This window comes from Labeo rohita, chromosome 7 (assembly GCF_022985175.1).
Source record: "Labeo rohita strain BAU-BD-2019 chromosome 7, IGBB_LRoh.1.0, whole genome shotgun sequence".
NCBI lineage: Eukaryota > Metazoa > Chordata > Actinopteri > Cypriniformes > Cyprinidae > Labeo > Labeo rohita.
In genome coordinates this window covers 17,152,558-17,178,435 of record NC_066875.1, presented here as the reverse complement: position 1 = coordinate 17,178,435, position 25,878 = coordinate 17,152,558, and the positions used below count along the sequence as shown (strand labels likewise).

General features: G+C 36.4%; 2 protein-coding genes across 2 annotated transcripts in view; one reads left to right on the top strand and one right to left on the bottom strand.

Annotated features, from left to right (window-relative positions):
• col4a5 (collagen, type IV, alpha 5 (Alport syndrome)) overlaps nucleotides 1-8,503 on the bottom strand; it is a 46,504-nt gene extending 38,001 nt beyond the window's left edge. Inside the window, exon 1 of the mRNA XM_051116003.1 lies at nucleotides 8,249-8,503. Coding sequence (XP_050971960.1) covers nucleotides 8,249-8,326 — 78 coding nt within the window. The 5' untranslated portion in view covers nucleotides 8,327-8,503. The remainder of the gene's footprint in view (nucleotides 1-8,248) is intronic.
• A 785-nt stretch (nucleotides 8,504-9,288) lies between these two features.
• Nucleotides 9,289-25,878, top strand: part of col4a6 (collagen, type IV, alpha 6) — a 95,079-nt gene continuing 78,489 nt past the window's right edge. The window contains 3 exon segments of the mRNA XM_051116002.1: nucleotides 9,289-9,354; nucleotides 9,493-9,616; nucleotides 9,778-9,823. Of these exon segments, the coding sequence (XP_050971959.1) occupies nucleotides 9,606-9,616; nucleotides 9,778-9,823 (57 nt within the window). The 5' untranslated portion in view covers nucleotides 9,289-9,354; nucleotides 9,493-9,605.

Here is a 25,878-nt window from a genome sequence, read left to right as displayed (position 1 = left end):
ACAGTGTTCCTTTCATTAACTGAACAGGCTAGACTAATCGATTCTTTGGATATAAGAATCAATTTTGTTTTGTAAAAACAAAATCAGTAGTATTAGTAGTATTATTAAAATCAAGAAATCAATCTTTTTTTACCCAGCCCTACTGTCAACACTAATTTGTTTTCAACATTGATAATAATGTTTAAAATAATGTTTCTTGAGCACCAAATCATCAGTTTAAAATGATCAATCAATCAATCAATCAGTCAATCAATTTATCTATCTATCTATTTATCTATGTAGATTTTGCAAATAGAAACTGAGGTAAGCACAGGATTCTGACATAGCACTGAAGAATGAAAGATCTTCATCTACTGATACAGCAGTTCAGGCAAAGTTTTACAATATAAGATGACAGATAAGAGAGGGAGGAGACATCAAGATCAAGGTAAGTCGCTGAGTTTCCATTCATCTTCCCTCTTTCAAAACAAAACGCTTCTAGAAGAAAATGTTTGCATGACTACTCTCATATTTTGCTCTCATCACAACTATACAGATTAAACCATTAAGAAATATTTTGTTAAAACAAAAAGTGCCAGATATAGACAGGAAGAAATAATATAAAAATAAGATGAATGAGAAATGTTGACTACATCAATACAGTAGTCATTCTAATGTTGGCTAGTTGACTTAAACACAAGGCAAATCTGCACATTGACAGCCTGTTTTCTTGGCCTTAAGCTGTTGCTAAATGTTTCTCTTTAAATATTTTTGTTACATATACAGTATGACATTCCTATACATAAAGACAAGTACAATCAAGACCGGCCTGTGTATTTTTCACTTCTGGAAACTTGCTAGTTATTAAACGTGGATATGATTAACATGCCTGCTGCCCACCTAAGTAATCACCTCATTCAGCGCCACTCTACCAACATGTATTTGTACTTTAAACAAGCAGGCGGCAACACTGCTATCAAACCATCAGGAATGCACCGTACCACCTCTCCCGTCTGCTCCACGTTTCCCATTTGTACTTCACTGGTAGTCTTTGAATAATAATAATAATAATAATAATAATAATAATTTATTTGTATAGCACTTTTCATACATAGAATGCAACTCAAAGTGCTTCACAGGCAAAAAAACAAACAAAAAACAACAACAACAACAACAACAAAAAAAACATCAGCATGGTACAAATGATTCAACAAATATAAACAAAACATAATAAAATATAATAGAAAATTATAAAAATTAAAGACAACAAAGGAAAAAAGAAAAATAAGAAAAATAAATAAAAAATACACACACCTCACACACTATTATGCGCATAGGCAACTTTAAAAAGGTATGTTTTAACATGTTTTTTAAAAATATGAATACTAGTGGACTCTCTTACTTCGTTTGGAAGACAATTCCATATTTTTGGAGCATTTACTTAAGAATACTGAACATCCCTTATATTTTTAAAGCCTTTGTTTTTAGATCACTTTCATTCACACTCCACATGCCCAAGTGAACCACAGCAGACATGCCTCAAACATTTCCAGGCAATACATGTATACTGAAGTCTCCACAGCACTTTTGCAAAGGGAGTTAAAAATTACAATGGAAAAAAAGTGAAATTTATTCGCCACAAAACTACAAATACACAGAACACCAGATCACATGCATTCCTTCACTTTTTTTCCCTAAAGAATGATATAAATGTGGACTAAAGGAGGAATGCAGGATAGTGCCCTGAATGCTGGGCATTGGGAGTTGGCACATGTTCAAAAGATTTAAACCACAGGTATGGGCTTGAGCAGGTTTTCTACTTCAAACATGGCTGATGGGCACGTAAACATCTGGCATATAACATCACACTCGGAAGTAAATAAAACACTTACGTATTATAAACTGTTTAAACATTCCTCTGAAGGTTTCCTTCACCCATTTTACAAGAAATAGTTCACCCAAAAATTAAAATTCTGTCATTAATTACTCACCCTTACGTTGTTCCAAACCTGTAAGACCTTTGTTGATCTTCAGAACACACATTAAGATGTTTTCAATGAAATCCGAGAGCTTTCTGACCCTGCATAGACAGCAACAGTACTACCACGTTCAAGGCCCAGAAAGGTAGTAACGACATTGTTAAAATAGTCCATGTGGCATCAGTGGTTCAATCGTAATGTTATGAAGCTACGCAAATACTACTTATGCACAAAGAAAACAAAAATAATGACAAAAATAGTGTCAGTCTTCAATGTGTGTTCGTGCGAGTACCACACAATGATGTCACATGAACTTTTTTTCACTTATTTTTTATTAACAAACATCTTCTTTCAAGACATGTAGTGTGAAGCTACACAGATGAACTATTTTAAAGATGTTCTTGCTACCTTTGGGCCTTGAACGTTTCAGTTGCGTTACTGTCTATGCAGGGTCAGAAAGCTCTCGGATTTCATCAAAAATATCTTAATTTGTGTTTCAAAGATGAACGAAGATCTTACAGGTTTGGATCGACATGAGGGTGAGTAATAATGACAGAATTTTCATTTTTGGGTGAACTATCCCTTTAACTGAACTTCAAAACTATGGAATGTAAATTCTAATTCCTTAGAAAGATATTAACTGCTACAATGTAATATACTACAGATTTCTGCAATATAGTAACCCCAAAATTTCTACGCGTCTGCCTATCAAACATAGAAGATGATAATGAAGGTGATGCAAACTCTGATGCAAACATGCCTGAGAAGATGAGAAGATATTCAGAGCAGACAAACCTGTACATGCTACCTCCACAAAAGTTTTCGTACTGTCCAGGTAACTTCTCTATCACTGTTCTTTCACGGTTTGATGAACACTCAATCTCTTTAACAAACACAGAGTGTGTGCATGTGTTTGTATGTGTGGTGTAAATTAGCCACCCACCGAAAAAAGATACTATTTGTCAGTTTATTTAGGGTTTTACCACTGAGGGGGGTGAGGCAGTGGGGGAAATAGAGATTGGGTGAGAGAGGAGGATCACTCTCCAGCTAATCCTAAATGGTATTTACATCTCTTTCACACCACATTGTAAGTATAACCCCCCAACAGTACACACATACCATTTAATCTAATATCACTCAACCAGCAAAAGATTTTGATCAAGTCTACTGCTTTGGTGATATTTCTCTTGAGAAAAATGCCTCAGTAATGTATCTTCACACAATGTGTTAGTAATAGAAACTGGTACATTTACACACACACAGTGGGTACAATAAGTATTGAACATGTTATCATTTTCCAAAGGTGCTGTTGACATGAAATTTTCACCAGATGTCGATAACAACCCTAACAATCCATACATACAAATAAAACAAAACAAATAATTTCAGAAATTAAGCTACGTGTAATAAAATAGAATGACAAGGGGAGAAAGTATTGAACTACTGACATTTATTTAATACTTTGTACAAAAGCCATTGTTGGCAATGACAGCTTCAAGACGCCCCCCTGTATGAAGAAATATATTGCTCAGGTGTGATTTTGGCCCATTCTTCCACAGAGTCTTCAAATCTTAAAGGTTCTGTGGGCCTCTTTCGAAGAACTCTGATCTTTAGGTCTTATTTTCTATTGGATTCAAGTCAGGTGATTGGCTGGGCCATTCTAGCAGCTTTATTTTCTTTTTCTGAAACCAATTGAGAGTTTCCTTGGCTGTGTTTGGGATCATTGTTTTGCTGAAATGTCCACCCTTTTTCATCTTGACAAGGGGCAGAACTGCTTCCTAATTACTAATAGATAATTTCTAATTACTGATAGATTGCAGCTTACTTTATTACACATAACTTAATTTATGAACTTATTTGTTTTGTTTTCTTGGTATGTATGCGTTACTTGGATTGTTACCGACATCTGGTGAAAATTTCAAGTCAACAGCACCTTTGGAAATATATTTATTGAGAAAAATGGTGATGTGTTCAATACTTATTTTACCCGCTATATATATACATTTGTTTTGTTTTTTTTATGTCTGGGTGAAACTGAACTTTTGAAGTGCATGTAAACATACTTAATGTCTTAAACTGCTGTCAGATTTGTGAAGGTAACAAAGTATCTTCCAAATGTAAATTATCTGAGCCATATGCTAACTATACAACATTTCCTTCTTTTTTGTTTCTCCTCAAAGCATTTTGGAGAGACATTTGACAAGTCAAATTAAATAATGACTCAGAACTATATAATGAGATATTGAAGAGTGTTAAAGAGCCTTTGACTCTTCAGGGCATGAAGTTCAGAAAAAACCAACGGTGAGTCAAAATGTTTTGACTAGACTATGTCTAGTTTTTTAGGATTTCTAGTTTTAAGAGTTAAAGGGATAGTTCACTCCAAAATTGAATTTTTACTAGGGCTGGCAAACGATTAATCGCATACAAAATAAAAGTTTGAGTTTGCCTAATATATGTGTGTGTACTGTGTGTAATTATTATGTAATGTATACACGTTCATGTATATATTTAAGAATTATTTACAAGTACATGTATTTTTATATTATTTATAATATTTTGTACATAAATAACATATCTCTCTTAAATATATACATGAATATGCTTGTATTTATATATACACAATAATTACACACAGTACACACACATATATTAGGCAAACTCAAACTTTTATTTTATATGCGATTAATCGTGATTAATCTTTTGCCAGCCCTAATTTCTACTGTTAATTTACTTAACTAGAACCATTCTAGACTGTTTGCCTGAGGCTATGGATTACTGGTAATAATGTTCAGTTTCTTGCACAGACCGATTGTTTCACTTCATAAGACCTCAATATATCATCAAGAGCCATGAGTATTATTTGGTGCACCTTGAGATCCCTTTTAATACTCAAAAATGTGCATCTGCTGTCCTGCATTTTATAAATCACCAAGGACCACGCTTTCGGCTAAAAATCTTTTTGTTCTACTGAAGAAAAAAACGCACCTACATCTTAGATGGCCTGAGGGTGAGCAAATTAACAGAAAATGTTCATTTTGAGGTGAAGCATCCCTTCAACCCTTGAAACTAAAAATCCAATTCTAGAAAACCAGACAGTCTTTATTAAAATAAAGTCCATATTTTTTTAGAGTGAGCTATCATCATAGTGAGCAATGTGAGTGCCTGTTTTTAAATAAGTTTCTTGCATGGCTGCCTGTGTGCATCTCATGACCCTCTCTCTTCTCCTGCAGGTGAGATAAGACTGGAATTTGCTTGTCCTCTAGGAGAGAAAAAGCTATCAAGGACTGCCAACCCGCACCTTAGTTCCCATATCCTTGCATGTGACTGCAGCAAAACCCAGGCAATCCCGATATCATCCACTGAGTGGATGTTATGGCTGTGAACACAGATTGCTCATGTTTGTGTTGACTTCATGTGTGTGTTTGGGTTTTTTTGTTTGTTTTTGTTTTTTTTTTTGGAAAGCTGAGGTGCACCATTTGTGACTAGGGTTTTTGGTGGAATCCGTTACACACACACACACAGACATGTGCAAAGGCACACTGACGTATATTTGCATAACAATATTATGTATATACTGCACGAGCAGACATACACACATCCTGGCAAGTGCGCTCATATCTGCGCTCACACACATATCTGAAGCAGAACACGTACAGAATCCACACACACACTCATACATGTTCATACACCTTGACCTGCACAGTGTATGGAGTCCCTCAAGTATGAAACGTCCAAAGCAGACCCCTATGGTTCAAGTTACAAACAAACTCTCTGACCTGGTGACACCAGGTTCTGGCATCTCTAGAACAAAAGCTAAAATATCCCTGTTTGTACATAAACAAAACACAAATGAAAAAAAAAATAGATTACAGACAAAGAGCATTTTAGTCTTTAACTACCATTAAAATACACTTTGTCGTGTAATACCACGTTTCACCACTAGGCGGCCAGTACTGAAAGACAGAAGGGTGGGAATCGTGGCCAGGAATTCCATTCTGCTTTGAGTTAAAAGGCTTTGACATTTTAAAAATGGGAGAAAATCTGTTCTTTCACACTGCAATAGCTGCTCAAAAGGACATTTCTGAGCTAAATTGAGCGGTATCCATAAAGAACGTTTCTAGGCTTTCGGTACTAGAGCGCAGGTGCCTCCCAATCGAAAAAGTTTCCCCATTTCTTGATACTGTTTTTAGATATTGTTATGAATAAGTGAATATAATATATAAACAAGCTGCATGTGCAATAAAGAGCTGCTTCATCGTTGACAAACGATAGAAGGCATTTGCAAGTTTTGTTACCTGCAATGGATTGCAGGTAAATATCCACCTCATCCAGCGCTCTTTTTGTTTTATGACTTATAAAGCATCCCACTATGATGCTGCGAATGATTCTATGCGTGAGTGAATTAATCTGTATCAATGAATGCATTAAACTTTTTCCGACCTTTTTGCAAAACAGTTGGACCAGTTATTCATTCATGAATCTAAACAGACACATGACATGATGCTAAAACATTATCAGTAAAAATGACCAGACAAAGATTTATCAATAATAGTTTACGTGGGCACAGTGGTACTACAGTCCCAATGTCCCAGTAAAATAGGTCCAGCGATTGAGCCTGTTGTCCATCATGCTTCTGAACTAGTTTGCTTTAAGGCCTGTTCTGAGTATATTAACTCTCCAGTGAACAATATCTGTATCTTTAAACAGAATCATTGCCAAAGCAAGGAACTCTAGCCTCGAGGATATATCTATTTGTGGCACATTATAAAACAAACAGCTGGAACTGGCCAAAATAATCAGTGCCGCACACTGTCTTCCTAGTAATCCACATCAGGCAAACACATAGACACACTGGACTGGGGGTGGTATGTATAAACTGGCATTTTCTTTTTGAAGGACTTGAGGGGTTAAGAGGTTGTGTGAACAATAGACTGTGGTTAGATTCACTTATTGAATAGACCTGAGGGGTCGTGCAGTCTTGGTCTTGGGGGATGGGTGGCACTATATGTCTACATGCCTGTCCTGATGGCTAGCAAACTCCTCCCTCTATGAATGACAGATGCCACCTTTCACCTTGTAAACTGAGAAACAGAAATTGGGGTGGAACCTTAGGAGTAAAATGAAAGAGCTCCAGAATTCTTATTGAGATTCTGAACAATTCAACAGCCAATCATTGGGACGGGAAGCGCAAGCTTACATTTAAACTCCCTGTTGGGACGGGTGCACAACAATGCCATTTGGGAAATGTAGGAACATGATGTGTTTTGTTGTAAGGTCACCACATGTGCTCTTTATATCCCTTCTGTATTTGTACCTCTAGGAGAGGTCCCTCCCTAAACATGTCCTCACCTGTCTATCTCTGACAGCGGGACAATGAATTTCGCCACATAGTGATGCCATATCTTAGCATTTGTGGCAATGTATCCAAACAGATCCAAAAATAAAGCCATGCAAAGCATGTCAGAATAACTGGTATCACTGAGATGTAGAAGCAAACAAGACAGCAAATTATTCTCAATGAATAAGTTCGTATGAAAATTTTACAGATAAGAATATTTATTCCTTATTTCACATCAAGCTTGTGATGAGTAACTGGCATTTAACTTGTCAATAATGTCACATATAAATGCAAATACAAATACAGTGTCAGTAATCAGATTGCAACCTATTCACTTATACCATTTACATTTGCGCAACAAATCGTTGGTGCAGATTAGAAACCACTGCTGAGAGAAGATATTTACCATAACAACTGTGAGGTTAATCTTTATGCAATATTATATGCATGAGAACGACTACGTGAGTATTTATGAAACTACTGATAATAAATAAGTACAACATAAATAAGCAAACACAGCAACAAAAATATCTAGCATATAATATTGGCAAGAGTTAACAGAAAGTTTACAACTCTTATTGACTGATATCCTAAAAAAAGTTGCAGTTTTATATTTAACATTAATAATATATTTTAACAGGACATCCTGCATGTTTCTACACGCAGTTGAGACTATTAAAATGTGATGTGCATATCTCTGCACTTGCACTCAATAAAGTAGAGGCAAACAAACATAACGGACTGTATTTTAACAATTGCAAATGATAATCCCATGTTTTAAGTCACATAGAAGTTTCGCACTTGTTCTTACCGAGCGATACTTTCATGTTATAAAGTAACCTGTGTTTATAAACTTTAGCTGGAGCGTGTGTGATTGTTTCAAAGCAATAACAACGGTTGTTTCACTTTAAGATATAATGACTAAAAGTAGTAACAAGTAATGTTCACTTACCGCAGACTCCGATTTGCGCACCTCTGTACTTATAGTGAGGAACAGCAGTAACACCGCGCCGAGACTCTTTAAGTTCATACTGATTTTCAAAGAATCTGCCCTCTTAACATTGACAGTTACGACTATGAACACTTATTAAACTTATCATATTCCTGCGTTGAGCTACCTGCAAAACCAGCACGTTTTTTCAAAAGTTACAGAGAGATTCTTGTAAAGTCTCAAGGCTGTCCAGTGCTGGCAGCGCTCGCAATAATGTAACCGTCACTTTACTGAATCCCCCTTAACCTGCTCACCGCACTACTTCATATCCCTCCGCCCAAAACCATGGATCGCGGAACATACTAAAAGAAGGGGGGGCCCGGGAAGGTGTGGGGGGGTCTATAAAGTCCGTAAGATTAACATGTAAAATGTACAGTCTACATTTTAATATTAAAAACATTATTAATAGTGTAGTTATTAGTTAGAAATGTTTTATTTAATTTTATAAATGAGTCCATTTATAAATGTCTAAAATGTTATAAATAAGTCCGGGCTTCGGGACAATTTTCAAGTTATAGTTCAGACACAGCCGGGCCTCGGGTCTGTTTTAGGCTTCTCCTTATTTTGATATTTTATACATACACTAATTATGGTGATGAAAACAAAGCAGGTTTAAATATTCCGATGTGATTGCGATTTCAAAGGTTTTATAGGCATGGCGAAATCATCATCATCACATAGCAATAAGATTGCGTGTGTTTGAATCGAGATCGCGACCTTTTAATGAATAATCCATATGAGTCTGTAGCCTATGTATTTTTGTATGTCATAATTTGCACCAGACCTCAAAAGTTACCCGGGCCCAATTTTCATTATTATTATTTTTTTTATTATGCTCAGTAGTGTGTGAGAATATACATTAATGATACTGTAGTTTACAGAAGTGGCACACTGTTTACTGTTAAGTTTGTAGTTGTTATCGCTGTTTGTTTAGAGGCAAAAGCGAGAGGCGCGGGTGATTGACGGGTGAAAATCCCGCCCTCTTTTCAGAGCACAGCGCACTTGCAGCGGTGCGTGAATCGACTCCGCCGCGAGGAGCAGAGTGTTCCCCAACACAGAAGTTTCTTGTGAGTGAACTTCTCTTATTCTCAGAGGACAAACAGAGGCAAAACTTCCTAAAATACTTATTGCATGTGCAAAGTTATATTTTCATCTCTCGATTAATTGTTTATATTTATCCTTATCTCACTTGTTGCCCTTCGAAGTGGACGAACCGCTCACCGGATTCTCAAATGAATAGGTTTGAAGCCATTAACAGAGGCTTACTGTGAAGACGCCGAGGATACATTACCTGCGTTTTCCTCGAAAGCTTTGCAACATGAAGTTTTGGTAAGTACATTTCTATCTAGATATGTCATTTTATTACGCGTGGTTACAAATTCAGATACTTGGATGTTACACAGTGAACTGTCAGTTTTAGTCACCGAGTTAAATAAACCGCATTATTTCTCTCGAGCATGTATGATGGTTTTGTTTATTTCCCTTCACAGGAGTGTTGTGTTACCTGTTGTCTTGTATGCGGTGTCTGCACGAGGGGTAAGTCTGCTATTATTCTTAAAACACATAACAACATTTCCCCTTGTGGTTTATGTCGCCAGTGTTTGTTTGATTATTTGTTATTTAATTGAAACTCTAAATTGTTCCTAGTTGTATACATCTGGCTCATCATGTTTGGGTTAACTTTTGCAAACATATTTGGATGTTTTTAAAAACACAATCACGTACCAAAATATAACCTGTTAAGTTTTGTGTAAACATTTGTGTGCCTTGTTAAACTTGTCAGATGTCAAGAGTTCACAATGGTTAGTTACCGTTAAAAATGCATCATTTTTTCAGTGTATATTCTTGTTTGATTTGTGAAGCGTTTCAGTCCTCTCATCACCTAACTGACAAAACACTCCTCCTTCTAATTAATATGCAAAGTACCCTGTTTCTATTCCACACCCATTATGACGCTCACTACTGTAATAAGTACTACATTCATGGATATATGAAGAGTTCAGATGCAAAACCAGCTAAAAGCCATCTCGATCAAAAATGAGATAATGATACTGAGTGAATGCTCCTGACACATAGTATACGTCCATCAAATACTTTTACTTCAAACTCGCTAAATTCCAGCCTCAGCCCAATCAGAAGTGCCAGTACTTACATAGAAACCTATACAAAGTAGCCAGAAAGAAATGCTCATTTTAAAGAAATACGTCAGATGGATTTAAAGGCTTTTGCATCTGAACTCTTCATGTATAGATATATATTATTCTTCCTTAGTTTTATTTTTAACAAGAATTTGCCTGCACATTTAGTTTGCATAAATTTAGTCTAATTATCAGCTTTGGCTCCTGTTGAAGTGATTATAGCAGTATATTGTTTGAAATACATTTTTAAGTAGCTACAGACGAACCTATAAAGATTAGTGGAGTAATTCAGTTTTGCTAATCGGTGGGGAAAATTTGGAGGTAGTAAGGTGCATGTTTAATTGGTTTATATGAATGCTTATAGAGGTGTATTATTTAAAGTTATCTCAGGAGGCTTTATTTGAAAGCTAGTTGTGATTTGACTTTTCTAGATGTCTACAGGAGTTAAAGAATGTGGAAAATAGGGCCAGAAACAGAGTCTTGTATTTATTAAGGTTAAATCTTATTTTGGATGGGCTCAAGCAGACATGAGGGTAGTGCAGGTGGGATAGTGAGTAGCGGCAGTATAGTCTAGCCATGAAATAATTAGAGCCTGCTCTAACAAACAGCTTAGCAGAGTAGTAATTAATGGAGGACTGGATTTTCCTCATGTTTCGTGTGTAGCATGAAGCAGGAAGACAGTTGCTTCTGTGTGGTTCGCAGTGGTGAATGGGTCAACTAGAAGCCAATTAGTATGTTTTGTATGGGGAAAACGGGGATAAAATTTTTTATTGGGAGGTTTTGACTGTGTTGAGGAGTTCATTTGTGTTGAAAAGAAACTTGTAGTCGTGAGATTTTAGATGCCTATCTATCACCTCACTTAAAACATAGATCTGAAATATCTCCTGTAGAGTGTGTATCTATCGATGCTTCTTTGTTTTTAATAAAATACTTTAATAATCTTTATGTAAATTCTACTTCCTGTAACCCAATTTAAGTTCCAAATCAACGTCCTGTGTGGGGTGGCCAATTCAAACTCACACTCATGAACTGAAAAGGAGCCAGTTCTTAATTCTGAATTTTGCACACCCCTGGTATGTAGTCATAAAATCATTGACAGAATCCAGTCACATGTGATCGCAGGAGCTGCATTTAGATGCTTGTTCATGCCAAGTGTAATCTCTGTGAATGCAGAGACATTTGGTGGGAATGATGCACAGCTGACTGTTGTCAGTACTCAGTACAGTATATAGATAACACAATTGAGTATTTTGATGTGGGTGGAGAACAGTAAGGGGCCTAACATTGATCCCTGCGGGACACCAGTGGTGTTGGTGGGAACTTCACCCAAAAATTAAAATTCTCTCATTAATTACTCACACCTCATGTTGTTCTAAACCAGTAAGACATTCATTCATCTTTGGAACACAAATTAAGATATTTTTATGGAATCCGAGAGTTTTCTGACCCTGCATGGACAGCAATGCAACTGAAATGTTCCAGGGCCCAGAAAGATAGTAAAGACATTGGTGAAACAGTCCATGTGACATCAGTGGTTCAACCGTAATTTTACAAATCTACAAGAATATTTTTGTGCGCAAAGAAAACTAAAACAATGACTTTATTCAACAATTTTTCTCCTCCAAGTCACATCCTCCACCATTATAGAGAGTACCACAACGTGAGCATTCCTCTGCTTGTAAACAAGGCGCAGCTCATGCATGTTGTACGTATGCATCGTGGTACTCTTGTTGTTATTTTTGTTGTCTCTACTGATGTCACATCGACTGTTCTACCAATGTCCTTACTATGTTTCTGGCTTGGAAGCATTTCAGTTACATTGCTGTCTATGCAGGGTCAGAAGTCTCGGATTTAACCAAAAATATCTTAATTTGTGTTCCGAAGATAAACGAAGATCTTGGAACAACATGAGGGTGAGTATTTAATGACAGAATTTTCATTTTTGGGTGAACCATCCCTTTAAACAAGTGAGAGTAGATCTCACGCCAAAAATGAGCCCAGACATAAAAAAATGTACATCATGGACCCATACAAAGAAATGTCAAAGCATTGCATTTTAATCAGAAGTAAAGGTCAGCAAGGTGAACGTTTTCAGGAGAGTGACTAAGCAACTCTCTTAATGTAGACATCACTTCAACTCAGACTTTTTGGAGGTAGATGGAGCTTGTAGAGGGTCAGACCTCCAACATCATTCAGATAAGGTCATCAAGAATGAGGAGAAAAGTTCTTAAGAGTCTTTGATGGGTTCAAGACAGAGGTCAGGGTTTTAGGTGAATGGTTTTACCATTCCTTTTTTTCCTATGGGCAAGAACAATCAAGCTTTATTGCAGTGTGCTGATATTTAACAGCAATTGTGAGCTTCTACATGGATTTTAAAGGGTTAATTGGCCCAAATTCTTTAACTGGATTATGAGGAGCAGGGCAATACAACGAGCCAGGTTTTAGTGAACAGGAGAAATGAAAAGTAGGAGCCTGTCTCACAACTATAAAGACTGAAACCTAAGTGGTACTGTCAAACCAAAAAATTATGCAGTTTATTTGCTTTCAGTGTAATCTCTCAGTTATAATAATTTGTGATGGTTGTTGATAAATTGTATTATTGGCTATTTAAGACTAGGGGTAATTTACAAAAACCTCAAGGCAAATGGCATAAAAATTTGGCAAGGACAAGAAGAAACTTGTATGTGATCTCAAGCACCGGATTAAAGTTTTAATTAGACCCATTTAAAATAAAGTTTCACTCTTGAGTTGCACACCTGGAAAGATGTTTTAGAAAATTCTAGAGTTTGTGTATTTGATAACGCTACAATATAAATATGAAATGATAAACTGAGTAGGATAGCAGGTCAAATATTTATATATGATATATGGAACATTCACTCCATATCTTTTATTTTGATTTACATGCATAGATATGCCCATTTTATCACTGCTGACAGTTTATATCTCCAGACATGCTGTTCTTGCAATGACTTTGTGCATTAAATTCACTTTTCTTGATTATTGAAAATAATCTAAATTGTAATTATATCTAATAGCCTTTCTGAAACAGACTGATGGTGTTTGTGAGTGTCTGCATAATTTAGGACAGTATCCTGTCCTACTTAGTACTGGAAGAGGTGCAAAGCCTTTTTGATGTGTACTATAGCACAGCTTGAAAGAAACCGCAACGGAAATATTTGGATGATAACTACCTCTCCTATACACCATATCAGCAGAGAGAGAGAATGAGAGAGAGGGAGAGAAAGAGATATAAAGCGGTCTAGAAAAACATGAACTTTAGCTGAGGGGTTTTGTGCTTGAGCACAGTACAGATAGTTCCATAGATAGTTTTTCAGTATTTTAACTAGCCAAAGGCAATGGATTCCAAGAGCTATAGGTACACACAGAGTTAGACATAATTGTCCTTTAAAATTCCTAAAGCTTTGACTCAAAAATGTGCTTGTTTTGAATATTTAATATAAAAGTTTTATCCTGTAAAATAGCTGCATTAGGTGTGGGATAAGAGAAGAAGGTGGATCATAATAAAAAAAAAGATACAAAAATATGCATGACTAATCTTTATTATCATTCACTTCTCACACTTTCACAAGACACTGTTGTGCTCTTTGTGTGAATATTGTCTTAGTGTTATCACAGAGGACTCCCCCATGAGAAATTCCTAGGCTGCCTGGTACGTGTTGAGAGTTTTTCTGCACTTTTCCTTGCTGCAGGTGTCGCTTTCTGGAACATTCCTCCAGGTCAGACCGAGACACTTTGTGATTGCTTTGTGATTTGTTAGTGACCCTCCCTGTTTGAACCTTCCCTGGGGCACAAATTCTCTATGCCCCTTTCCATTCATTTAAAAGCTGTAACACCAGGAGGTAATGTTTATGGCCCTCTATTTGATATTAGGATAAGTGGATTGAGACAGATGAGTTGTCAACTCTAGACAATTGAGAGCATGATGGAGAAGATTACTGTTTCTGTGTTTGTTATATGTTAAATATCACATTAATGGTCCAAATTAAGTTTAGTAAGAAATGAAATAGCAACATAGAGAGCTGTCATATAACAGATACTTTTTATAGCAGTTTACTGTAGCTTGAAACAGTTCTCCTGGATTGACCTAAAGTCAGTGTGAATGTTTAATAATTTAAAGGGTTAGTAAACCCAAAAATGAAAGTTTTGTCATTAATTACTCACCCTCATATTGTTCCAAACATGTAAGACCTTTGTAGCTTCTTGTAGCTTCATAAAATTATGGTTGAACTGATGTTACATAGACTATTTTATTGATGTTCTCACCTTTCTGGGCTTTGAACGTGATTTTTGTTGCTGTCTATACAAGGTCAGAAAGCTCTTGGATTTCATCTAAAATATTTTAATTTGTGTTCCAACGATGAACAAAGGTCTTACAGGTTTGGAATGACATGAGGGTGTGTAATTATTGACAGAATTAAAATTAAGATGGGAATGAACTTCTTTTAAAGGAGAAGTTCACTTCCAGAACAAAAAATTGTGGATAATTTACTCACCCCCTTGTCATCCAAGATGTTCAGATGTTGTCTTTCGTTCTTCAGTCATAAAGAAATTATGTTTTTTGAGGAAAACATGTCAGGATATAGTGGACTTCTATGGTGCCTGTGAGTTTGATCTTCCAAAATGTAGTTTAAATGCAGCTTCAAAGGGCTCTAAACGATCCCAGCCGAGGGAGAAGGTTCTTATCTAGACAAACTATCAGTTATTTTCTAAAAATTTGACTATTTATGTAATTTGTTACTGCAAATGCTCATCTCTTTTTCTCTTCTAACTGTTTTACCTTACTTACATCGCTGTTTTCCCTTTTTTTGTTTGACCCTCCTTGTGTGTTCACTTTGTTAACACTGGGTCGGTACTTCTGCAGTGAGGTAAGGTGATTTTGAAGTTGGAGGAAAAAAAGAGATGAGAGTTATTGAGCCTGAATGCACAGAGTTCAAGACGAGCATTAGAGGTTAAAAAGTATATAAATTGTCCATTTTTTTTTAGAAAATAACTGATAGTTTCACTAGATAAGACCCTTCTTTCTTGGCTGGGATCATTTAGAGCGCTTTGAAGCTGCATTTAAACTGCATTTTGGAAGTTCAAACTCACGGGAACCATAGAAGTCCACTATATGGAGAAAAATCCTAAAATGTTTGCCTTAAATCACATAACTTCTTTACGACTGAAAAAACTTGGATGAATCTGTCATTTTTTTAGTCTGGAAGTGAACATTTTTAGAATGCTGTTTCATGCATGAGACGTTGCAAAAGACACAAGCGCAAGTCAAACGCGTCCATGTTTACACAGAAAAAACAATGGGAAAGCAGCACAATCTAATAAAAAACATGAAAATCTACTGTATGTCTGATGTTTCATGTTTGCATCATGGTAACAAGTTGAAAGCTGCTGTTGATTGTTTTTACAGAACTTTTATAGTTAATAATAGTCTACTGGTGTACCTTCAGTCAATTTGAATTGGAATTAACTTGACATTTGAGAATTTTTAAAAGCATTTTCCTCATATTATTTCTGAATATATAATATGCATAAGACAAGTTTGTACAAGATGTAGCTGCAGTTCATGCATCTTTTCTGCAGAGATATTTAGCAAATGATATTTAGCAAATGATTTGCACATGAAAACTTCATGTGTGGTGCACTTGAAATAGAATTTTCTTTAACTAGAGGGTTAATAAAGCAAAAGTTACTTGAATTATGTTGTAGTTACATTTTCAAGTTGACTAGTTAAAAATCGTAAAAAATCAAGAGTCAGTCGAACGTTCTGAAAAAATCGAGATTTTAATTTTTTGCCATATCGCCCAGCCCTGCTGAGTAGATATTAAGTAATGTCACTGAGAGCTTACGCCATACATGGCCTGCTTTTAGTGTATAGAGGCTTGTAGTTGTACATGAGAGGGATCCTTCAGATCTGCACATTTTCACAGTGCCAAAAAGCAGACAGTTTTATTGCTTTTTTTCTTTCATGAGGATGGATAGCAGGCTGTATGTAGATCTGTGTATGTTTGTGGGAAAACGTGTGTGGGCTGGCTTTTACTGCTTCCCTGTGTCACATCTCCAGCCAGGCTCTTCTATAATGTCCTGCAGTTACAATCAATACAACATGAATTTAAATCACAGCACGCTACTGTGTCATGTTCAGCTGCTAAGGATCATTTGATTTCATGCAAAGTGTAAAGTGTCTCTTTCCCTCAATGTCTCCTATATTCTACATGGTCATTTTTTGCCCATCACCTAATGGTCTTTTTTTATCTTCTCTTTTTTTCTCAGTCCCCCGATCTCTTCTTCTCGTTGAACCTTTCAAATCATGCAGCATGTAGCTCTTTAAAAGTGTCAGTAATAAATTCCAGAGATTTGGGAGATTAAAGTCTCGGAGGTGTTGACAGATTTCTCTTCCACAGCTGATTTAAGAGAGTGACGGGTCTAAAGGCATGCCAGTGACATTTTTGTCTTCGTCTTGCCATCAGCTCTGCACCTATGATAGAGCTCACGAAGATCCATGTTCACTCTTGTTCAAAGCCAACAAAGGGTCGAAGGTTATGCTATGGAACAGAGTGAGAGTATGTGTAGAGAGCTTCATCTTAACATTCTTTCCTTCACTCATGGGTTTCTGATACACTGTAGAAAAGAAAAACAGAGAGGAAAGGACAGAAAACTATTCTAGCATTCTGGGTGTCTGCTAAAGCGTTGCTAGGTGGTTAATCGCTGACACACACGCACAAAAAAGATTAAAGAGAGATTTTCTGATTTGTACCTTTTTTTGTTTGCCAGAAATCATAAGTCTGATCCCTTCTCTTCATCAAGTTACATAATTGGAGATATAGTTCATTTCCCTAGCATAGCGGGTGCAGGAGATGGGTGTAGAGATTTGTTTAAACATCTACCTCAAGTAATAGCAGTAGGATTTCTCCCATTTAGTGAGTTCTCACATGGAGAGTACGTGGAAAAACAGATAGATGAAAGATTGATGGGTTGATGGAAGAAAATAAAAATTCCCCTTAGGGTTTAAGAAGAGTTTTTTTTCTGCGTGAAGAGGGCCCCATATTATTGTAACTTATAGGTAGGTTTATGTTTGTGTTGTTTTAGTTCATTGTACACGCCTTGTCTTGCACCATCTACTGTAGCCTTGGGCTGGATTTGCGCTTTGTTTTAAAATGGATTTTTGCTCTTTTCTCTCTGTTTTTCTTTCATTTGTTGATGGCTGGCTTGCTTTCACTCATTCTTTCAACTCCTTCATGTACCCCACCCTTCTCTGTCATCTGTATAACCCTCACAGAGAATTAGCATCCTCAAGGCAAAAACCGCCAAGCACACTTTTGTCCATCTATACGTTCACCATTGTTGAGAATAACTCTAACATAGACAGACATAGAAGCACACTAATATTTTGTACCAGCAATAAGTATTGGCAGTGAATAAGCAAGTAAATATTGCATTTATACCGCATCTGTGTAATTAATGCATCATGCAGTTACTCTGTGTTGTGCTGCATGAAATCCTGTTACTGAAAAAGCTGTGTTTATTCATCTGTGTTTGGCCTCTTCTCCCTCTCTACGGGACTACATCATCCATTCTTCCCTTTGTTTTTCCAATTTTGTAATTAAATTGCATTTTAAAATACTTCTAATCAGACTACAGTTACTTTTTTATGGATTACATGATTACATATTATTCACACAATAGCAATAAATTATTTATAGATTTTCCCTAATTCTTTTTTTTTTTTTTTTTTTTTACATTTCCCTTTTTAAAATGGCCTATACTGCTTATATAAATTCAAAAGGTCTTCAGGTTTTCTGGACATTCACACAAAGATCAGTCAGAGGTGGTGACACAGCATTTGACCACTGGATTTCCATAAATCATTTCAGGTTTGAAAATTGCATCAATTACTGATGAACACATTGATTTTTATTCGAATGATCACTTTGTAGGTTATTTAACCATGTATTTCTGTGTCTTTGGAAGGCTTTTGTCTTTCAAACACATTAAAATGTACAAATGCACAAACTTTTTTGTCATCTGATTCTAGGGTGACCACCTGGCAATAGATCTGTTGCAGGACATAGATGTGATTTTGCGGGACAATGCGGGACACGTGTGAGACAGATACATTTTCTACTGTTATGCTACGTAAATACTGATTACATCTGTTTTCATATGCTCTGATTTATTTTTATGAGCACGCACATGTATGCGAGTGAAAGCGCGTCTTTTTTTATTGTTAATAGACTCTACCTGCGAGAGAAGAGATTTGTGCTTGCGCATTTTGATGTGTTCCCACATTACAATAAATCGTGAGTACAAATAGAGTAAAAATAATAAAATAACACCATAGAAACTGCATCAAACAAACTATTAAAATAAGAAGAAAGCCGCATCTGAAAGCTGCCTCGATTTTTAAATTGGTTAAAACGAATAGAGAACATCATGTTTTTCCGTGTGCGTGGTGGTGGTAGATCACTTGATGAGGTCCGCAAATCCTTTGCATGGAAACTATGCCAAAAGAATAAATAAAAAGCTTTATTAAAAAGGCAAAAGAAGGCATGGACTTTTCTCAATATGATAATTACAAACCAACAGACTGATGAAAATGTGGGACATTTTCTCAATATGCAACATGTGGGACAAGGGGTGAAAATGCGGTGCGGTACAACGCAAAGCAGGACAGGTGGTCACCCTATCTGATCCTCTTATATCCTCTTTTATATACTTGAAGTACCCCTGAGTTTTTAAAGTAAGTGTTTTAATAATTAAGTATCACATTTGCATGTTTATTGGTTCTCTGATGTTGGTTAATGTTCACATAACATGCAGGTAAACAAATAAAACAATAAAAAAAATTTTGTACAGTTTTTTTTAGGGCTGCCCCCTAATAGTCGCATGTTTAGAGCAGAAAAATCTTTAGTCGAGGGCAGCCCTATTTTTATTTTTGTTGATTTTGAGGTGATTTATTTAAATTTTATATTTTTTAATATTTAATTAATTATTAGCTTTTCATTAAACTCACAAACAGCAGTTTGTAAACCTTGACATAACATAATGTTTAATGCACGTCATGTTGTTAATAACAACAAATGGAATATATTTTCTTATTCTTTGTATTTTTATGTCAATATGGTACAAGATTATTCTATTTAAATCAATGTAATAAAAAAGTTAGGTCAAACGTAATCTAAAAGTAATCTAAAAGTAGTCTGATTATATTACCTAAAATGTGTAATGTAATGGATTACGTTACTAACTACATTTTTTTGTCATGTAATTTGGAATCAGTAATGGATTACAGCTTGTAAGTAATCTACCCAACTCTGGACCAGTATAGAAACCGAAAGTGTAATTTACATTTTTTTTTAAGAAACTGTGATTGGTGCTTGCCCATAATAGAGCCAATGTTTTCTTTAGCTATTTTATTGTATGTCTAGCAAAACATTTCTTCATGTCCTGTCAAACCTAAATGAAATACTTTCTTGCATTGATGCCAAAAAGTCAAATATTTGTTCTGCAGAAGAATCTAAGTCGTACATATTTGGAGCGACTTATTCAGGATCATATTCCTAACCATGATTGTAAATAAAACTACCATATTTTCTGCAAAATAATTCTGAAAGTCACACCGGGGCAAAATTGCATAGATGAGAGGAAAAACAAAGATGAGTCACACTGGTGTATAACTCTTTCAACATTTTATCATTATTCGCAAATAATGTAAAATACCAGTAAATAAAACAAAATATTCACAAACATTATAAACCTTATTAACTGTCGTCATGTGAGGAATGTGCTATGCAAAAAAACTTGGGTTCACGTAATGCTCTCATTCGGCACAAATCCAAATATGTGCACTTTGCTCATGTTTTTTGCGTGCTTGGAGTGCATTATATGCATGTAAATCGCTTTGGATTATAAGCCGTAGCACGTTTCGGATGATGAAAAAATGTGACTTACATTCCAGGAAATACATTACTGGTGATTCTTACCTTAACAAACACTTCTACACCTCAAGCATCAGAGTGTGAATCTATAATGTTACAGTGAAATCTACTGTAGCATAGTTTAGCACAGCACGGTCAAGTACCATCATGTGTAAAGCATCGAAAGTATGTGTGTCACGTTATTGTTAAATAAGAGATCATTTTAGTGGTAATGTACATGGCTGCAATCATTTGGAGTTTCACTGCACTTCATCGCTTGCGGATGTTAAGACGGAATGAAAAATGGTGTACGTCAGCTCCCCTCCAGGCCTAAGGCCCTGGAGCTAGACATTCCCGTGATGGCATTTCCAAATCCGTGACGGGGCAGGCCTCAGCTTAGTCTCCAACCGTTGGCTAAGCAGCTGAACCCCCTCACCTGCAAAGAGTAGTAGACACACCCACCGCCTCTGATCCGCTGTATTATTACCCTCCGCTCTGATGCTTTTTCTTTTTCCTTCTCAAACATTTACCCTCCTGCTTAATCCAAAAATATCATATCTTTCCTGAGACCACCATTTACTTGCTCTCTGGTTTCCCCCCTCGTGTCGCCCCTCTGTCCTGTCTTGAAAGAAGAGTGTTCTTCCTCACTTTCTCCATGACCTTTTTATCTGTCTGTCTCACCTGTCTGTTCCCGCTTAACTGCTCCAAGGCAGATTTAAGGCAGGTCTGCTTTTTACTGCTTTGGCCTGTAAACGACAATGAAGGTGTACTGTTTGTTAATTATATTAGTGTGTTGGTGTAATCACATGGGCAAGTGGAGAGAGTTAAAAAAGAAAATGGGGTAGTGGTCCTTACATTTAAAGATTTGTATATACCAAAGATTTGAGCTGTTTCAGAAATAGTTTGGTGAGTTTTTATTGACTGTGATGAGTTTGTCAGCTCATTGGTTGGTTGAGTGTCCTCCAGCCAAGTCATTAGGTTTCACCATGTTTTACAACCAAATGTGATCTGTGGTTTCTGTTTAATGGCCAAGATTTGTACCTTTGGTAAAGAAAAGCTGTACTGCGTTGGTTCAGCACAAGGTCACAGCACAAGAACTACTAGGCTGATCTTAACAGTGATACACAACGTGTCTCTAACTAGTGTAATCTGGACCACATTAACTCTTTCCGTGACCCCCTTAGGAAGTTTTAAGCAGTTAGCTTTAATAAGAACATCATGTTATGTTAATTCAGTCAGGTATATTTGTACAATTTATTTAGGCTTTTACTTATTTAAAACTTCAGCAACCAGTACACTCCCAGAGTAAGTTTATTTGCTTAGACGTTGCTCTTTTAGAGTTGAAGTTCTCTATTATGACATTTCAACTCTGTCGCTAATGTTTCTCTAAAATTCTTAATGAGAAATGAAATCTCAGATATTTGAACGCAGTATCATGGACTTTGGTATTGAGACTTTATTGGAATTTTTTTTCTGAAACTAGAGTAGATATGAAACTTATAGAAGGCTAATAAGTAAATTATAAAGTGTAAAATTTAAATTTAGAAAAAAAATCTCATCTTAAAACATCAAAATATAACTGTTCTACAAGAAGATTAAATATTTTGTATGCTTGCGTGTCATATGACTATTGAGGGATAGTTCGCACAAAAAATGAAAATTCTGTCATTAAGACCTTTGTTTATCTTCAGGAAACACAAATTAAGATATTTTTGATGAAATCTGAGAGCTTTCTGACTCTACATAGACAGCAACGCAACTACCACGTTTAAGACCCAGAAAGGTACTTGGTCATGGTACTTTCGTGAACGTGCATCGAAGACAGGCACAGAAGAGAAGAAATTGTTAAATAAAGTTGTTATTTCTGTTTTCTTTGTGCACAGTATTCTTGTATAGGGCTGCAACAAACAATTATTTTGATAATCGATTAATCTAACCATTAGTAGAATGATCGACTAATCGTCGATTATTCCACTGATTAATCAGTAGACTTTGATTTATTATTCAGCTTTTGCAATTATTTAAAATATAAAGCTTCAGCTTTTGGAAATCGTATTATGTAATTACAATTATTATACAATTAAATTATACAAATAAATATATTTGGCACACAAAATGAGATGACAGAAAGAGATACTCTTATATTCACCATTTAATTAGCTAAATAAAAAGTAACTGAATGACATCATTCTGCCTAAAATCTCCTTTTGTGAGTCATATAGATAAGAAACAAAATAAAGGTAAGTGATAAGATTTATTTTGGGATAAACTGTTTTATTCACAACATAATCTCTCTAAAAATACTTTATAGGGTTATGATAATCAAAACAGTCCTGGGCTGTATCAAGCTTTGATCTCTGCAAATCATTTTTTTCCTCACTTTTCGTTATTGAGAAGAAAGCGTGCAGCATATATTTATTACTTCTTCTCTTGAACTGCATCCAGAAGGGCTGAATTACAATCTTGCACTACAGTGCCACACTGGTCAAACAGCATTATTGTAGGCTCTTACATTAGGTCTTATGAGATCAAATGACTACTTGACAACAAAAATATTTGCAGATTTTTTTTGTTAACATTGTCAATAATGTCGACTAATCATTTCAGCCCTATTCTCGTGGCTTCATAACATTACAGTTGAACCACTGATGTCACATGGACTATTTTATCAATGTCCTTACTACCTTTCTGGGCCTTGAACGCGCCGGCTGTGTTGCTGTGAGCAAGGGTGTGAGGGTGTGAAAGCTCTTGGATTTCATCAAAAATAACCTTAATTTGTGTTCCGAAGGTGAACAAAGGTCTTATGGGTTTGGACCAACATGAGTAAACAATTAATGACAGAATTTTTATTTTTGGGTGAACTATCCCTTTAACCAACATTAGAGTACTGTAAAAATGCAAATGCGTTGAAATATTAATTTTAAAATATCAGGGAGTACTTCAAGTAAATATTTTAAGGTCAAAGAGCTTCAACTAAGCACAGCATCCCTGGTCGAAGAGAAGCAGAGTTCTCAGCTTTTCTATATATTTTGCTTTAAATATTTTCTGTGAGCCTTCCCTGTCCTATCAGTCAAAGAGGACATGTAACTGGTTGGAGGACATTATACATATACATGCGTGCATACATGTCTTTATGTTTATCCCCTGATAATGACAACCAAACATGAGTGTGTTCCACACATCCTGCAGTGCTGTAAATATTCAACTCTGTTTGCCTCAGGACTCCGGCGGTCTGGGAGGAAGTGTATACAATCTGTCTCTGTTCTGTTCATTCATTAACATCCAGCTTTGTAGTATGGATTACATCAAACTGTGGTCAGAGACACAGCAGGTTTTAGTAGATGAGTTTGGCTTAAGGCTTACAACTTTGTTTGAAGTTCAGGAGCAGCATGCTTTGACATCTTTGCACATTAGGTCATTCCCTTAGTCAAGAACTTTTTTTCAGTTCTCTCTTTTTTTGGCCCTGCTTGAGCCAACGTGGGAGGACATTACCTTTCGTTAATGGGAAATGTATAACAACATACTTGCATTGCTGATTAACTGTGTGTAATGATCCGTTGAACTGGTTCAGAGATATGGCTGAAATATCCAGGCTGAAGTAATTACATCTGTATCGCAGTCTTCAAACCAAATGGGACTTCAACCTCACCAGGCTTGTGTGGTGTAAACCATTAGCTTCAGCTTCAGCACTTTGTTGAGCTATAAATTGGCCTCCCAGGGGGATTTAGTCCACTGCTCAAAGCCTAGTGCCGATTTCCTGTGGCGATGATGGACAAGAGACTCCTTCTCTTAACACTTTGTGCTCTTGGGACTTGCATAAGGCCAATCGCTGCCCTTTTCTCTAACTCAAACTGAGTTTTAATGTTTCCCTGGTGTGGCTTCAAAGCCTTAGACTCTGACCTACTGCTGAGTGGTGGTTTCCTGTAGCGTTCATAGCAGGTGGTCTGCACAGTGTCGGCCTGCAGCCTGTGATGCTCAATTTCCTTCAGCCTGTCGTAAGGCCGTTCCAGGCTCTTTCTGCCTGTTGAGAGTGATGTAAAAATGCCAGTTTCACTGGAACTTTGTGAGGCTTCATCAGAAGTTTGTATAAAACTTGCAAGTGATCTTGGATCGCTTCAGTAGTGCAATAGTCAGTGAGATAGCATTGCTGTTAGAAGTTGCATCATCGTAAATGGAAAAGAGTAAAATGGAGAAGGAAATCAGTACATTTAATAGATGAAATTAAATAAACACTAAAAAATCTGTAGAAAAGCGAAAAGGGTACAGTTCCAAAGTAAGATATTGCTTTAGTAGTTTTTCTCTGAATTAGGCATTTCTTTCGAAAAGGTGGTTTACATGTGGTGAACCTTAAATGCTTTTACATGTGTCATGCATACACAGTACATTTACAGTCTCACATGTTTGGACAGTTTGACAAACATTGGAAAGGTTATATATCACTTTTCATGTCTTTTATTTACATGCTATGTATAAACTCTGTTTCATGTTGTGTGGACCCAAATGCGCTTAAACATACCAGGATGTTTTTACAAGCTCCATATGGGTCTTCCATCACAAAAGATACAAAAACCATAAACATAAACCCTAGAAGTTGCATATGCTGGTGTGGTTTGCTCCATGCTGTAAATCAGAAGAATCTCTGGCTCACCGTGAAACAAAAATTGTGTCCCCACTTGGAATAAATGAATCATGAGTTGTGATATATGCCCATCTATATCCTACCTGGAGAGCTTTGATGCTCTACATGGTTGGGTTGTGTTTTTCCAGCACACTTTCTCTCACACTTTCTCACTTTTTTCCAACAGAAGTATGGGTCCTTAAGTGTGATTGCTAAAAAGCAAAATATTTTCTTATTCTCATTCCAAAGGATGAATGCTTGGTCATGGACATTTCCAAGAATAGTTTACAGAACCAAGCTGAACTAACAGATTTTAGAGCACCGCAAACTGAGATCACACCAATGGTCCATGGTCCCCTTCCCCTACTCAACTTTTCCTTAACATGGGCCTGTGATATTACTCCAGCTTTCAAGTTCTGCTTCACACCGGCCAGCAAAGTTTTCCTATACACATACTTTGGACCGAAAGAGAGCATATGTAGGATATACCTATGCCTGCCCTAAACCGCTTTCATAAACTTAACTTAACATTTCAGCAGCCAGTTGATTCCCAGAGGATTTTTTTTTTTGCTCAGACATTGAACTCAGACAGTTCTTTATTATGTAGGTTTGCCAGGTTTCACAACTAAACCCACACAATTGCTATTCAAAATAGACCAAAACTAGGCCAATTGCGTGTTGAAGGAGGTCCCCCTTTAAAAATCCCGCGTTCCGGGGGATAAAATACACGTTTTTTGTTGCGGTTCCCCTGATAAATTCATATTTCACAGGCTAAATATGATTTTATTAGGGTCGCTTCAACTCAACTTTGCATCAAAACAACAGTGTTAAAGTAGCCCAATTCCTCTGGAAAACCGCAGAATTGGCAATACTGTTATTATGTCTGTAGTGTTTCTCTAA